A 16,820-nucleotide genomic window follows, 5' to 3' on the forward strand; every position below is an offset into this window, starting at 1 on the left:
TTTTTAGAAATTTATAAAACTTTTTAAACAGAACAGCATAGGCACACACCAAATCTTACTTACCTGTCTGGATTTATTAGAGATCGTATAGTAATAGCAGCCTTTAAACGCTGCTTGACATCTAGGTAACTAGAAGGTTCATCAAACATAAAACTATGAAAAAGAAAAGCAAACATAATATGAAAAGCAAGTATGATAATTATTCTATCTTGCATGTTAAAGCACTGAAATATTTCTGATTTAACAACAACAAAAATCCCGTAACGGTAAAAATTTCTATATTCTGTTCAGAAGTAGAAGTAAGAAATTATGAAAAGCAGGACAGCATATCAAGTATGGGGAGAGGCTCACAGATTAGGCTAACTTACAAACTGTTATCTCCTCATGAAAACTATTCTGATATACTCCAAAATAATTCAGAGTGCTCTTATAATTGGCTGAAATCAGTTGCACTAAAGCAAACAGTTTTTGGAAAGGAGGGCCTTGCAAAAAATTATAGAATACGGAGAAAAACTAGCCTACATTGGACGCCAGAGTAGAAGTATGGAAAAAGATGAGAGCAAAAAATATCTGGGAAAAGAGAGACATTAAAAGGTAGGAAGGAAACTCGCCTTTACATTTGTCTCTCACGTGGCATGCCACCCTGATTTAGGATAACCTAAAAGACCTCATGTTCCACTTGAACTATTAAAAACCTTGCCGGCCTCGTTGGAGACCTTACATCTTAAAAAAAATAATCTTCCTATGTATAAATAGAGTTTACAAAATACCTGACCTTATATTAAAAGGCTCTAGAATTCGTAAGTTGTAAAGTTTTTACCCCTGATGGAGTAACAGGGGAATGGGCAATGGATGCACAGCTGCTTCAACATCTGAACTCAAAAGTTAAAACATTCACTACTCCTTCTAATATTAACAATTTATCCCAAGCCACTGCTCTTTTAGCAGCATTATAAATAAAAACTCTAAAGTAAGGGTAACATTTACAAGAATATAAAGTAACCTACATATCAGCTTTCTGTATGCAAACGACCGCACAGGCAAATCTCTGCAACTCTCCTCCTGAAAGATCTTCAACATTGCGTTCTTTCAGATGGGTTAAATCTATAAGAGGAATTGTCTTTAATGTTATTCTATTTTACCTCTTCAGGGTAAAATGTGCATTGCAAATCATCCTGCATTTGAATATTTCAGCTGAAAGTATGACAATTACTAGAGATTTTTCCCATTTATTTCAGTAATCCATATAAAGGCATCAAACTTTATGAGTTAAATTCATGGCCTATTAAAACACATACACAAAATAAACACTTACCAAGCTGCTGACATACAATTGCTTGTGTCTTTGTTTCATCTTTTCGGTCCAAAATAGACCCCACTGTCCCCTGTCACAATATATCAGTAACAGTTACTACTATTTTCCTTCAATACTAGTCCCTTCAATATTAAGAAGAGTCACAAAGTAAAACAAGTTTAATTTATCTTTCATATGTCCACCAATATTTGTAATACCCACTACACATCTCCTAAAAAGCAACTGACCTTTGCAGCCTTGGGAATCTGGTCTACGTACTGAGGTTTGATAATGGCTTTTAGGTCATCTTCAAGAATCTTGGTAAAGTAATTTTGCAATTCAGATCCACGGAAGTAAGTCAGAATTTCTTGCCAATCAGGTGGATCCTAGAAATGTATGTATAGTTATCTGAATTTAGTAATACAATTGCAAAGAGGATAAATGTTATACAAAATAGAACATATACCCAAATAGAATACTTTTGCTTCTAATATACTAATAGTACCAGAGGTGGATTTTTTTTTTTTTCAAATCAAGGAACATAACAGTTTACAAAATCTCAGAATTATCAATTAAGTAGCATTAACACATTTTTAACTAAAAAGGAGTTTCGTTTATAGTTTCTCAGCACTAATTACACAAATAATCTTGAAAATAAGAACATTAAAAAATAAAATCACACATACTCTCTCCTTCACAGCCTCATAAAACTGACCCAAGATACTCATTTTTATAAGGTGGTAATACATACATCATACTTCCCAAGGTTTGGCTTTTGCTTTCCTGCTAAAATTTTTAAAGCAGTTGACTTTCCAATACCATTAGTTCCAACTAATCCCAAAACTTCACCCGGACGAGGAATAGGCAACCTGTCACAAGTGTACAAAAATAATGAAACAACTCAGACTTAGGTAGAAAAAGCTACATAATACCAGAACGATGTCTTCTGATGCATTTGCACTCCACACACATTCATTAATAAGCCAAAAGAGAAATATGCCAGATATTATTGGCTATTAGGAAAAAACAAAAACAGCAGCCAAGATTAACTTAAACTGTTAATTGTTAGAAATGCATCCATGACCAATATTACTCCAAATTTTATTTATTCAACTTTCACTCACAGTCTAAAGTAACAATTTTTCTTCACATATAAGGCTCAGTTTTAATGTACAATAAAATGCTTTGGTACAAAACTGCAGAGCAGGTGCAACCTCACAGTCTTTTTCCTTCTTTCTTTTTTTTGGCCTGCCATTTACTTACAAGGAGAGAAGTGCCACATCAACCAGAAATATTCCACTTCATACTCCCTGCTGCAGTAGGGCCCCTTAAAGCTGGCAGGTTGAGAAATACTTTTTTATTAGTTAAATCTAGACTCCCCGATTCAAAATATTAGTGTTCAGCAGATTAAAAACCTCAAAGAATGTCTGTCAATAACAGTATATGTTGAAGCTCAGGGTAATATTCTCTGTAGATCATGAGATTAATAGATAAATAAAATCAACACAAGGCCCCTTAAAAATTATTTCCCCTTAAAAATTATTTTGGGGAGAAGGATTTCATAACAACAATGATTCTCACCCCAGTTGTATACTAGAATCACCTGGGAGCCTTATCAGCTTACTAATGTCCAGACTATACATCCAGAGATAAGATGTAATTCAACTGGGTTGAAATTACCTGGGCATGAGTACTTTTAAAAAGACTCTCAGGTAATTTTAATGTCAGCCTGAATGAACCACTGACATATACAATGCTATTCTGCATGATGTTATAATATTATATTTTGCTTTAGTGGATGCAAAAGTTATTACCACTTATTTTCCATTTTTTAGTTTCTCTGAAAATTTCAAATGTATTTTACTCTTGACTGAAGCAAAGAAGAATGCTGACTTGGAAATATACCTGTGAAGTTTGAAGGCATTGGCACAATATCGGTGTGTTGTTTCTTTTTCCAAGTTGCTTGGTAAGTTGACAATTGATAAGGCGCCAAAGGGGCATTTCTGTTATTTAAAATAAAGAATTAAGTTTCCATTAATTTTTAGAAATATGTGCATGACTAAAACGAACAGATTAAGAAGTTTTTTTTTTTTGAGATAGAACATTTTTATTCAAATATGTAAGTACATTTTGTGTCCCATGTATTTTTTTTAGTTGTTTTTTATTTTATTTATTTATTTAAATTTTATTTTATTTTTAAACTTTACAATATTGTATTAGTTTTGCCAAATATCGAAATGAATCCACCACAGGTATACATGTGTTCCCCATCCTGAACCCTCCTCCCTCCTCCCTCCCCATACCCTCCCTCTGGGTCGTCCCAGTGCACCAGCCCCAAGTATCCAGTATCGTGCATCGAACCTGGACTGGTGACTCGTTTCATACATGATATTATACATGTTTCAATGCCATTCTCCCAAATCTCCCCACCCTCTCCCTCTCCCACAGAGTCCATAAGACTGATCTATACATCACTGTCTCTTTTGCTATCTCATACACAGAAGTTTTTATATTAATTTTCCAAATGTGGGAGTTTCACACAGGTGTTTAAGTACTGTTTCACTTCCTATCCTTAAAAAAGTTAAGTTACTCGAAGGCAAGAATTTTAACTAATAAATCTGTATTCCCCTTAGTAACTGGCAAAATGCTGGAGATTTAATCTGTTTAACACTTAGTTAAAAACCTTACAGACCTGGAGATAGATTTTTGCATTTTTTAAAAAATATTATTAGATAAAAGAAGGTTAAGAGCAAGATAAAACTTGATTATCTGGCATAGCTCAGCCAGTAACGCTTCTGTCTGCAATGCTGGAGACCTGGGTTCAATTCCTTGGTTGGGAAGCTCCCCTGGAGAAGGAAATGACAACCCACTCCAGTATTCCTGCCTGGAGAATCCCATGGACAGAGGAGCCTGGCAGGCTACAGCTCATGGGATGGCAAGAGTCGGACACGACTTGGTGCTATCTTTCTTTTCTATTGAGCGTACTATCTCATATACAGTCAATGAGAAACATCGTCCCTTTATTTCCTTCTTCCTGTCTTCTGTACGCTTCCTTTACAACTTTGTAAAGTCCTTTAAGGTCATGGTTTGTACCTTTCTTGGTCTATTTACATCTCAACAACAGCTAGCATAGTATCTGCACAGAGAAAGGACTAATGTCTTTCCATTGTGATTTTTAACCATTCCACATGAAAAAGATATTCATATTCCAAGTGAGTAAATTCACATAAAAAGAAAAACATTTATTCATAGAAAAACTTATTCAAATGGTGACTGTCAATCAGATAAATGCCCAAGGAACAAGAATGGTAAAAATTGGAAGGTGATTTAAGAGTGGTAATGTGGCTAGAAAAATTCCTCCAAAGTACAGATAAAACCAAAAGGGTACAAGCGAAATGTATAAATGCAGATTAGAAATCTGTTCAATGAGCTTAGGGAACTAATTCAAAAGTTTATATACAAAGGTTTCAGTGAATTCCCATTTTCTAAGTTATAAGAACACAGAAGTTTAAAAAACAAAACTCTTATTTTCAAGTTAATTCCTTATGCAAGATGGTTTTTTTTTTTTTACAAATGGAGTCACTGCCATTTACAGAATTCTCTATTATTCTATCAATGTACATAAAATGCTTATTGGCTTCAAGTAATTTAAATTTCTCTTAATCTTCAAAGAAAAAATATCCATGTTGTTCATATACATGCTGCATTTCAAGTATCCTAAGTGTTCAGGAAGTATACACTACCCCTCTCCCCAAAGAGATTCATTACATCAGTATCTTTTCTGCCATGGAGTACATACCCAAATTCTGCAATCTCAATATTCTATAGTAGCCAAGAAAGAAAATAAAATCAAATATAGTGTTCAAAATAAGATTTCCAGCACCCACAACATTGGCAGGCAAAAAATATTTGCTGGAAGAAATGTCTCCTGCTTATACTATCAAAAGAAGAAAAAACGCTTTCAGGTACCGAGCTTGGTACTTCTGGATACTTAACTGAAAATTCAGAAACCAATTTAAAATATACTTGAGCCTAATTAGAAAAAATAATAGGTGGTAGCCATATTCCAGGAAAGGTCCTTTCTAAAATATACTATGTGCAAATAAAAAATAACTAATTTAAGAACTTTATACTCTGGCTCCTAAATATCTTTTAAGAACCAAAGTTGGAAATCCATCACTCTTGAAGAAAAGCCCTAATCAAACTATTCAATATAACAAAAACTGAAGCATTTTGAAAAGTTACACTATTGGGATAAATTCAACAATAAAAGAATACAGCAAAAGCAGCACTTCAGGATTAGGTTAAACTAAGAAAAGTTTTTGGCTGTGTCCATTTTTATTTAAAAGTGTGAATTTAAAATTTAACAGACTTGAAAAAAATAATATATAATATGACTCATATTTTTTGTATTTATATTTCCAAAAAGTTTTGGTAAAGATCTGGAGAATGTTCTTATAAGAGGGTGAAAAAGAGAAATTAATTTTGGTTGGAGATGGCTTTACAAAATTGCATACAGCAAGGATAACTTTTATTATTATTTTTTAAAAGGATAACGTTTAAATGGGGTGGCTTAATTAATTGAAACTGCAATAATATTACTAATATAAGAAAACCATTTTTCTAAATTTGTATTATTTTTTCACTGTTTCATACTTGGCTCTTTAAAAACAGTTATAATGTATTCAGAATTTTTAAATTTCATTTTTAGGTTATAATTTAATACAATAAATAAAATATCACTTACTTTAATACAAATACCACAGCCAATACAAAGAGTTTCAGAAATCCAAGCTATTTTGCTCTGGGCGGTAACCTCTATGCATAATTTTCCTGCAAAGGAAAAGACAGAATTAAGACATTTATTCTGATAAGTCTAATTTTCTGACAACGCTGTTATTTCAGCAATTCTTGTTCCAAATTTCCATAAAGAATCAAATTTTCAAAGATCACAAAAAGAAATACACTTGAGATAATATCTTAAATCAGTGCTTTGTATGGATACACTGCTGGACTTATTTACTTATATGAATATTTGTCATGCAAGACAGAGGTGACTAATATACTTATTTTAATTTACTACAAGAAGATGTTGGTTAAAGTATTCGTTGTCATTGGGTCACTAAGTCATGTCCAACTCTTTGTGACCCCATGGACTGTAGCCCTCCAGGCTCCATCCATGGAATTTTCCAGGCAAGATACTGGAGTGGATTGCCATTTCTTTTTTTTTTTAATATTTACTTATTTTTTATTTGGCTGTGCTGGATCTTAGCTGTGGCATGTGGGATCTAGTTTCTTGACCAGGGTTCAAACCACGGCCCCCTGCATTGGGAGCATGTAGTCTTAGCCAATGGACCACCAGGGAAGTCCTAGGGGTTGCTATTTCTGATCTTAAAAGTTGACTAACCTGAATATTTAATCCACCAAATATGCCTTGACAATGGTAATGTATACCCGACAGGAGAATGAAATATATTAGCTAGATCAGGAAAGCTCCCCAAAGACATGCATCTAATACACAGACTAAATTAAATTTAGCATTAAGAATACCAATAATAGCATTTCTGAATAGCACAGTAGACTGTAAGATATGACATCTAAAGTTTCTTTTAAGATTTAGTAAGTTTATTTCTCACTAGTATATTTAAAGTAACAATTATTTAGCATAGCTTTTAAAGACTAGCAATTCTGAATTTTTGAGAATTTATTTAATCTTGAAAATGTAGCAAAAGCTCATGAACAGTCATTCATACTAAGCTGTTTTTAAAAAGAATATTATCAAACGCAAACATCTTGGTAGTTCTTTCTTCGTGATTTAAAGTAACTATAGGATTTTGTAGACCTGGAAGACTCTCACTAATTTGAACACTGGTTTGATTTTACAGTCAATGAACTTAAACAATACATGAACTGTGAACTTCAGATGTTCAAACTGGTTTTAGAAAAGGCAGAGGAACCAGAGATCAAATTGCCAACATCCGTTGGATCATTGAGAAAGCAAGAGAGTTCCAGAAAAACATCTATTTCTGCTTTATTGCCTATGCCAAAGCCTTTGACAGTGTGGATCACAATAAACTGTGGAAAATTCTGAAAGAGATGGGAATACCAGACCACCTGACCTGCCTCTAGAGAAACGTGTATGCAGGTCAGGAAGCAACAGTTAGAACTGGACATGGAACAACAGACTGGTTCCCAATAGGAAAAGGAGTAGGTCAAGGCTGTATATTGTCACCCTGCTTATTTAACTTATATGCAGAGTACATCATGAGAAACGCTGGACTGGAAGAAGCACAAGCAGGAATCAAGCTTGCCAGGAGAAATATCAATAACCTCAGATATGCAGATGACACCACCCTTATGGCAGAAAGTGAAGGAGAACCAAAGAGCCTCTTGATGAAAGCGAAAGAGGAGAGTGAAAAGGTAGGCTTAAAGCTCAACATTCAGATCACAGCAAGAGGTCCCATCACTTCATGGGAAATAGATGGGGAAACAGTGGCAGACTATTTTTTTGGGCTCCAAAGTCACTGCAGATGGTGATTGCAGCCATGAAATTAACAGATGCTTACTCCTTGGAAGGAAAGTTATGACAACCTAGACAGCGTATTAAAAAGCAGAGATATTACTTTGCCAACAAAGGTCCGTCTAGTCAAGGCTATGGTTTTTCCAGTGGTCATATATGGATGTGAGAGATGGACTGTGAAGAAAGCTGAGCACTGAAGAATTGATGCTTTTGAACTGTGCTGTTGGAGAAGACTCTTGAGAGTCCTTTGGACTGCAAGGAGATCAAACCAGTCCATCCTAAAGGAGATCGGTCCTGGGTGTTCACTGGAAGGACTGATGTTGAAGCTGAACTCCAATACTTTGGCCACCTGATGCAAAGGGCTGATTCATTTGAAAAGACCCTGATGCTGGGAAAGATTGAGGGCAGGAGGAGAAGGGGACGACAGAGGATGAGATGGTTGGATGGCATCACCGACTCAATGGACATGAGTTTGGGTAAACTTCGGGAGCTGGTGATGGACAGGGAGGCCTGGCGTGCTGTGTGCCATTCATGGGGTCAAAAAGAGTTGGATACAACTGAGTGACTGAACTGAACTGAACTTAAACAGGATCATTTAGTCACAAAGTATTAAAAGAAATTTAGAATAATATCTGGTCTTATTTTTACATTTTAAAGAAACTAACAGGGGTGAAAAGTGTACACTAAAGCCTAGAGAACCATGAAGATAATGTATTCTTTTAAAACTTTCTCTTATCCTTAAATGATCCACAGCTTACCCATCCGAACCACAGGGCAACTCTTCTTGCACTCCTGCCGACATTTCTTAGGTTTACATTTGTCATGGTTGACAATAGCAATTCTTGTTAATTTATCCGCCATGATTCTAAGGAAGTAAGAATATCCAGTTCCTCTATTAAAGAAAAGATTAACAAAATTATGGCATAGTCAGTACAGTTTATTAAGAGAAGTCAGTCACAGGTATAAAAAATTCAAGAGGAGGAGATATCACTATTTCAGATATTAATACCTGGAACTAATTAAAAAAAAACTAGTGAAAGCAATAAAATAACTTGTTATGTCTGGAAAAACAAAATTTTACTTATATACCATTAATCAGAAAACTTATATGTAGAAGGAAAAAAATACTACTTTCAACAGTATATACACGTGTGATGAAACTCAAAATTACCACTGAAAGACACAAAAGACCTGAACAAATAGAATAGCATGCTGTTTCAATTTTCACAAAAGAGAATAGTCAATATCATAGTTTTCAATCTTCCCTGAATTTATACATTTAATTCAATCTCAAAGGGAAAAAACTGAATCAGACAAATAAAATCTAAAGCTCTTATGCAAAAAGTAGTAATAGCCAGGAAAATGGGAAAAGAGTAAGGGGTTGGGGAACCTATACTTGACATATGGAAAAAATTGATATAAGGCCTAAGTAATTAATGCTGATACCAGTGGATGAATACTGACAATAAAATAGAACAGAAAGACTTGACATGAAACATACATATGATAAAGATGTTTACTTCCTCCCTCTAACTAATCATCACTTCATGTCTTATCTATTTGACTATGATACTACTGGAGAAGGCAATGTGGCACCCCACTCCAGTGCTCTTGCCTGGAAAATCCCATGGGCAGAGGAGCCTGGTAGGCTGCAGTCCATGTGGTTGCTACGAGTCAGACATGACTGAGCAACTTCACTTTTTTCACTTTCATGCATTGGAGAAGGAAATGGCAACCCACTCCAGGGTTCTTGCCTGGAGAATCCCAGGGACGGGGGAGCCTGGTGGGCTGCCATCTATGGGGTCACACAGAGTCAGACACGACTGAAGCGACTTAGCAGCAGCAGCATGATACTACTGATGGAAGTGGCAATTACTAAGGGTTTAACCATTATGTTGGTGAATTGGAAAAAAAAGTAAAAACTGCTTTCCCTGGGAACTGAAAATACGGTCAAGATGAATTTTATGTTAACTGCACTGATATGAAAAGGAGACCGGGGACTTCCCTGGAGGTCCAGAGGTTAGGATTTTGCCTTCCAACGTCCAAAAAACCAAAACATAAGACAGAAGCAATACTGTAACAAATTCAATAAAGACTTTAAAAGTGATCCACACACACAAAAGAGAGACCAAGTAACCAAGTAACTGAAAGTTTGAAAGTTTAGTCGCTCAGTCATGTCCGATTCTTCGCGACCCCATGGATTGTACACTACCAGGCTCCTCCGTCCACGGGATTTTCCACAAGAGTGCTGGAGTAGGGTGCCATTAACTATATGTATATAATTTTGGAGATTTTAAAGTCTTGATATTTAACAGCAACATAAATTACAGAGCTGAAGTCAAAGTTAACATAATCTTCTATATACTGGGCTTAGTGATAGAAATTAATTTTCTTAGAATGGGATCAAAGTAATTCCAAAAAGCGCCTTACTACTCCAGTTTATTCCAATATGTAATGAAAGAACCTCAAGCCAAAAGATTATTGATCAACAAAGACATTCTGCTGGCTTTTTCTATCATGACTATGAACCCCCATCCAGATTTTTCTTGACCGAAAGCTTCCTCTAGCCTGTCCTCTCAGTTTATTAACCACTTTCCTCTAATGAGCTTGTCTTTTACCCTACCCCAGCCCTTCTTCCTTTGGCTAAATCCTTTACCTCGTCATTTTGAATAACTGCATTTTTCTGTAACCAACCTTTCAAATACGCCATTCTCCAACCAACATTTCTATCTTTTCACTTCACCACTCACATACACAACAATCCAACAACGCTTTGAACTCCCCTCATTCCTCAGACCTGTAACTGTCTCTACTGCTGCTGCTGCTAAGTCGCGTCAGTCGTGTCCGACTCTGTGTGACCCCATAGACGGCTACTCCGTCCCTGGGATTCTCCAGGCAAGAACACTGGAGTGGGTTGCCATTTCCTTCTCCAATGCATGAAAGTGAAAAGTGAAAGTGGTCGCTCAGTCGTGTCCGACTCTTCGCGACCCCATGGACTGCAGCCCACCAGGCTCCTCTGTCCACGGGATTTTCCAGGCAAGAGTACTGGAGTGGGTCGCCAGTGCCTTCTCCAGTAACTGTCTCTAGATTCTATCAAATTTCCACTGTCCTTCATCCCTTTGTATCTTTGATGTCTTTTGTACCCACCTAAAATTGTCAGTCACTTACACCCTTATCTATAATTCTGGTTAAATTCAACTCTTCACCTGCACACAGATGGCAAGAGAAAAAACAAAGCCACGCTGACTAGTATCATCTCGAGTGAACCTTTATGCCAATTAGCCATCACACTATATGTATTTCCATAGCTAAGTCCCTTTGCAAACTAAAAGATATCCATCCGCCAAGGAGAAGGTTGCAACAACTTTTTCCTGTCTTTAACATCATCAATTATTCAGTCTTTCCCAGCTTATTCCCAGCATTCAAACACTTCATCATCTGACCCCAACCTCCTCCCCTGCTTCATTTCTCCACATTTTTATAGCAGGACTATGTAAAAGCACAAGCTGGAATCAAGACTGCCAGGAGAAATATCAATAACCTCAGACATAAACGAGTTGCCTACAGTCAGTGTTTCACATCTCTCTGGGTATTTTCCACAGAACCCACTGCAGACATTAGTGTCCATCATTCCATGAAAACAGCCTGTTAGGTCATCCCTGTATTTTACATGACTAAAGCAAATGGTTGCTGGTATTTGCTTCAGGGTCTTAGCATTTTCTGCTCCCTTCGCGGGTAATGCTACTCCCACTAGTGGCTCACACCTTCAAGTCTTTAATGTTTATTCTCAGTGAGTCTTCTCTAGCTATAAAACTGCCTTGTTTTATTCTTCTTAGCTCTTTCTACTATATTACACAGTATATATTTCATATACATGTACGTATATGGTATATATAGGGTTTCCCTCATAGCTCAGTTGGTAAAGAAACTGCCTGCATTGCAGGAGACCTCAGTTTGATTCCCGGATCAGGAAGATTCACTGGAGAAGGGATAAGCTACCCTCTCCAGTATTCTTGGGCTTCCCCTGTGGCTCGGCTGGTAAAGAATCCCTGCAATGAGGAAGACCTAGGTTAGATCCTTGGGTTGGGAAGATCCCCTGGAAAAGCAAAGGCAACCCACTCTAGTATTCTGGCCTAGAGAATTCCCCTTTTATAGTCCATGGGGTCACAAAGAGTCTGACACAACAATTTACTGTGTGTGTATATGCATTTATGTGCTCTCTCTATATACATACACAGACAATATTTTTCCCTCACCAACTACAAAGTACTACATCATGAGTGCAGGAATTTTTGTTTGTTCATTTCAGTGGCTGGACCAGTGTCTATCACATAGTAGGAAAGCAAACATTTCTACTGAATGAAATGAGAAAATGAATTTAAATATAGTAAATAAATTTCCTACAGGTTATAACAACTTTAGGAGTCTCTGCAAGTTACCAATACATTATAGTGACAGTTAAACATTAAAGTATATTATTTTTAAAAATCACCCAAAATGAAACATTGTATGTAACAGAGTTACATTAATGGATAGGTTTACTTTACCTCTTTATAACCTTTAGAAACTCATCTAAAGATCAGCATAAGAAAATAAGTGATTTACGAATTGCTACCAAAAAAGCTATCATTCTAGAAGAGAATTCCCATGTGACTGAAGATTCTTCAGCTATTAAAAATAATAAAACTAGAGATCATACAAATTATGGTGGATGAGCATGATTAATTCCCCTGCAGGGGATAAATCTTCATTGATTTATCAATGAAACTGTTTACAATAAGGTTTATTTCTGCCAAACTACTAAATTGTTTCAACTGCTATTTCAAACCATTTAAAAACCAAATGACTGTACGAGATGATTTTTATAAAATAAAACATACTAGAGATGGTTAATAAGCTGATTTATATTTTAAAATGATAAATTATAATACAATTAAGAAAAATGAATACAGATTCTTTGTAGAACTGTTAATTAACAGAGCAACGTGTAGACACTATTGTTAATTAAATTTCTATGTAAGTTTCAAGAATTGGGAAGAAGGATCCCCTCCTTTCTTTTTCAGCGAGAAAGATGGAGTACCAGAAAGCTTGGAGGTGAAGACTGTAGTTACAGACTCCTAGGAACAAACAGGGATCTGAAGCTATCTCAAACCTGAAAACAAACTGTTGAAAACAGGTACTTGAACAATGACATCCATCATCCTTCCAGCTGAGAGGAAAAAAGGAAGTGAGACATTTATAGAAAGCATTTGTAGTCTAAAGAAAGTTAAGTTGAACAGTCGTGTCTGACTCTTTGCGATCCCATGGATTGCAGCCTACCAGGCTCCTTTCTCCATGAGATTTCCCAGGCAGGAGTACTGGAGTGGGTTGCCATGTCCTTCAGGATATCTTCCTGATCCAGGGACTGAATCATCTGCTTTACCGTCTGAACCACCAGGGAAGCAAAGTCTTAACCACTGGACCACCAAAGAAGTCCCAGGAAGTTTCCCTGATAGCTCAGTTGGTAAAGGATCCATCTGCAAAGCGGGAGACCCTGGTTCGATTCTTGGGTTGGGAAGATCTGCTAGAAAAGGGGAAAAGCTACCCACTTCAGTAATCTGGCCTCAAGAACCAGTCCATGGAGTCGGACAGGACTGAGCGAATTTTCATTTTGTAGTCTAAAACCAAAATTATTTTAATACCCTGTGAAAGCATATGAAAACGAATGATGCTTATGTCATGTGAAATATTCTAAAATTATATGCTATTGCAGGTTATTAAATTTATAAAACGTGTCAGTCGGGAGTGGTGCACAACTCTGATTTCAGAGTCTTAAACTGAAGACAATTAGAAGAGACACTAAATTACTATCGCTTTATCCTTGCCCCAGCAATTATAGTAAATATTCTTCCTAAAAATATTTTTTACAGGGGAAACAAGGATTTTAACTAAAATAAAAACAAACAACACTTTTTGGTTCAGATACGACAAGAGCCCTTGGTTAATACTGACAAAAATGAAGCATTATCGTCAAGTAGCTGGTATAGAATGCATATTCTCAGAACCAGGGACAAAAGTACTGAGGGCTGCAAAAACAGATGCCACTGTCATAAATGCAGTTAGCAGTCCTGTGGAAGAGAAAGCACCCCTCCCCCCAATAAAACCATATACAGTGTTTTGACAGTTATTTCTCTCTTACCGGTTTTACCGTAAAAAATAAGAAAACCTGCTTAGGTAGTTTATGGGATGTGGGAATTGACTTTAGCCGTCGCGCCCACGATGCAAGAACCACTTAAGGGGAAATAAAGGTACTTTCAGTAAAGACACAGAACCTGATTTCCAGGGGTTTAAGATACAATAACGGGGAAATCGGAGAAATCACCAAGTGTCGTAAAAACTCTCGCGAAATGCAAAACGCGTTCAACTGGAAGATTATTTGAGATCACCATGGTGACAGCAGAGTACAAGCTGCTGTGAGAAAAGTCCAGTGACATCTGGCCATCATTTCTATAAAGACTGGGAGTGGACGAAGAGGATCCGACTCTTGGCGGTAAGATGCCGTGACTCATTCCACAATCCCCAAACCGCGAAGAAAAGGCTTCCCACCTGTGCCAGAAGAGCCGGGGCAGTAGGGGACGCTCTAAGTTATAAAAGCGGCTTTCACAAAGATTCAGTGCTAGGGGAGGCGCGGGGTCAAGGCGGGAGTGGAGGCGGCGGGGAGTGGACCACCGAGAGAATGACACCTATATCCATTTCCATGTCCCTTGGCGGGGCTGCCGGACCACAGCGGCCGAGAGCCGGGTCAACTGTAGGGAAAGCGCCAGGCGCCCCCCGGCGCTCGGCGGCACCCGTGCTCCGGCGGTTCCAGCTGTCTCGTCCAAGCCGGCTGCCACGCGCTGCTGCAGCCGCCACCTGAGGCCTAACCAAAGGCTCTCGGAGAATGTCCCCACGGTGTTTAGACCGCGGCAGACTGCAGCTAAAGGCCAACCCCCTCCAGTCTATTCACGTACCTGGAGAAACAGATTCCCCTTGCGGAGGGGAACGCAGAGATCAAATCGGCGCTTGCTTTTCACTTCTCAGCCACACGGCGTGTTCCAGCGGCCACCGGCCAAAATGGCGGTGCCCAGCCGCCGCCTCACGCATGCCACAAGGACGTAATGCGCGTGCGCGCCAGGGCGCGCCAGGCGGAGCTGTAGAAAGAGGTAGGGAGGGGCGGCTGGGACTGACGTCATTGTACTGCGACCCCAGTGACATCTCTGGGGAAGCTAGGCGGGCCTGGGAAGCCGAGTGGGAGTGGCGCGGAGCTGCGGCGGATCCAGAAAAACTGAGTGGCAGCAAGCAGAGTCCGCAAGCTGTAAGTGCGTGGGCTTTCCCCGACGGGGAGAATGGTTCTAGCTTAAGCGAACACCTTCTCTTTTCCATTGTCAGTCTTCTTTTACGCCATTTCCTCAAGGCCCGGGGGTCAGAAATGGATCCTTAGAGGTTGCCCATTTTAGTACTTCTGACAGAGGTGTCAAGCAGAACCGACAGAGTCTGGACCAGACACTGCTCGCGGTGGTCTTCTCTCCTTGACCTTAGCTCCTGAACGGAATGGCCCGGAACCCATTCTTCTTCGAGCTCCGTGTTTTTTCCACTTGGTGGCGGCCAGTGCCAAGTTCGCCAGGTGAATTCTGCTCCAAAATAGAGATGGGCCTTTTGCGGCGACAGTTTGGCATTTTTTGGACATTTGAAGATGTGACCGTAGGTTTAATTACCTCATCTTAGATCTTACTTAACTTGCAGGTGGGAATACTTTAGTTTATTATTGAACCTATCCATTCACCCATGTACTGATTCAGAAAACTGCTAATGGATCATTTAAGCCTCAGTGCTTTCCAGTCTGTAGTTCAGTGTCTGGTATTATTTAAAGAGTATCAAGTGTGAAGAGTTAGGGAACAACTGAGATCTGATAGGAGGTGGATATCAAGGAGACAGTGTGCAAACCTTCTGGGCCAGGTTCATAATAGCATGTAGGTATAACGATGTTTAGTAGTTGAAACTGCATTACTGAAGCAATTTTACATGTTGTTCACTATCCAGAGGTTTTTTTTTTTTTTTTTTTCCTCCCCACATTTGGACACACTTACCAAGATTAACTAACAAAAGATGTGAAAGATGAAGTAAACTTGTGGTTTAGAATAGGCCTGTTACTCACTTCTAGACATTAAAGGCATTCTTCTGACTTTATGTTCTACGGTAAGAGCACATGTAATTGGAATTTTTGACAATTAATGAAGAGATGCAATTTTTCTCTGCATCACTTAATCACTTAATGGATTATTTAAGATGTAAACCAATATTTACATATTCCAGGATTAAGATTTCAGTCTGACTTTTTTAGAGAAAAAACTGCATTTGAATTGGAATTTTTGCTCATAGAGGTATAGAACTGCACAGCATTATAGAGTTACACATCAACTCCTTTGGCAGAAAACGGGAAAGCCCAGACCCCTCAAAAGTCTAGACTAGTTAAAGGCAAGAGTCAACTCAAGAGTTGACATCCTGATCCTATGGCGTTCTGACTACTATATTCTGCTGCTTTGCACAACTTGTAAGTCATAATATGTTACATTGTAGAAACAAAACTGAATTCTCAAGCCTTTTAAATTGCAGTGGTTATGTCAACTGCTCTTGAAAATAGATGGTTACTATCCAGGTTACATTAGTGATACACTGGCTGTTAAACTTTTACCATTTGTATAAAGATGCTCAGGTCCTGGTATAATGTGAACATTCTTTTTTTTCTACATAGAGTATTTTTAAAATGACCACACCAAACAAGACACCTCCTGGTGCTGACCCTAAGCAGTTGGAAAGGACTGGAACAGTACGGGAAATTGGGTCACAAGCTGTTTGGTCACTCTCATCTTGTAAACCAGGTAAAACAAAACAGGAAGAAACTATGTTAACTACTGAAAGTTAACTTTAATATTTGTTTTGTTTAGATGTGTATGTGTGTGTGAGTGACTCAGTCGTGTTTGACTCTTG

At 38.1% G+C, this 16,820-nt stretch overlaps 2 protein-coding genes across 10 annotated transcripts in view; one reads left to right on the forward strand and one right to left on the reverse strand.

Moving 5' to 3' along the window:
* The window catches only part of ABCE1 (ATP binding cassette subfamily E member 1), a 32,300-nt gene extending 17,361 nt beyond the window's left edge, over positions 1–14,939 (reverse strand). The window contains exons 1-9 of one of the 2 annotated variants that reach the window (XM_019977162.2): positions 14,804–14,939; positions 8,573–8,706; positions 6,042–6,127; positions 3,200–3,297; positions 2,046–2,163; positions 1,543–1,680; positions 1,316–1,385; positions 1,008–1,104; positions 64–153 (exon numbers count right to left, since the gene is read on the reverse strand). In XM_019977162.2, coding sequence (XP_019832721.1) covers positions 64–153; positions 1,008–1,104; positions 1,316–1,385; positions 1,543–1,680; positions 2,046–2,163; positions 3,200–3,297; positions 6,042–6,127; positions 8,573–8,675 — 800 coding nt within the window. In that variant the 5' untranslated portion in view covers positions 8,676–8,706; positions 14,804–14,939. The remainder of the gene's footprint in view (positions 1–63; positions 154–1,007; positions 1,105–1,315; positions 1,386–1,542; positions 1,681–2,045; positions 2,164–3,199; positions 3,298–6,041; positions 6,128–8,572; positions 8,707–14,803) is intronic. The other variant, XM_019977163.2, reaches the window with a different exon arrangement.
* Positions 14,216–16,820, forward strand: part of ANAPC10 (anaphase promoting complex subunit 10) — a 168,799-nt gene continuing 166,194 nt past the window's right edge. For 5 of the 8 annotated variants that reach the window (XM_070769049.1, XM_070769050.1, XM_019977165.2 and 2 more), the window contains exons 1-2: positions 15,006–15,147; positions 16,585–16,711. In XM_070769049.1, the coding sequence (XP_070625150.1) occupies positions 16,597–16,711 (115 nt within the window). In that variant the 5' untranslated portion in view covers positions 15,006–15,147; positions 16,585–16,596. Of the gene's footprint in view, positions 14,344–14,443; positions 15,148–15,197; positions 15,457–16,584; positions 16,712–16,820 lie in introns of those variants that run through there. The other 3 variants (XM_070769053.1, XM_070769054.1, XM_070769055.1) reach the window with 3 other exon arrangements.

This window comes from Bos indicus, chromosome 17 (genome assembly GCF_029378745.1).
Source record: "Bos indicus isolate NIAB-ARS_2022 breed Sahiwal x Tharparkar chromosome 17, NIAB-ARS_B.indTharparkar_mat_pri_1.0, whole genome shotgun sequence".
Taxonomy (NCBI): Eukaryota; Metazoa; Chordata; class Mammalia; order Artiodactyla; family Bovidae; genus Bos; species Bos indicus.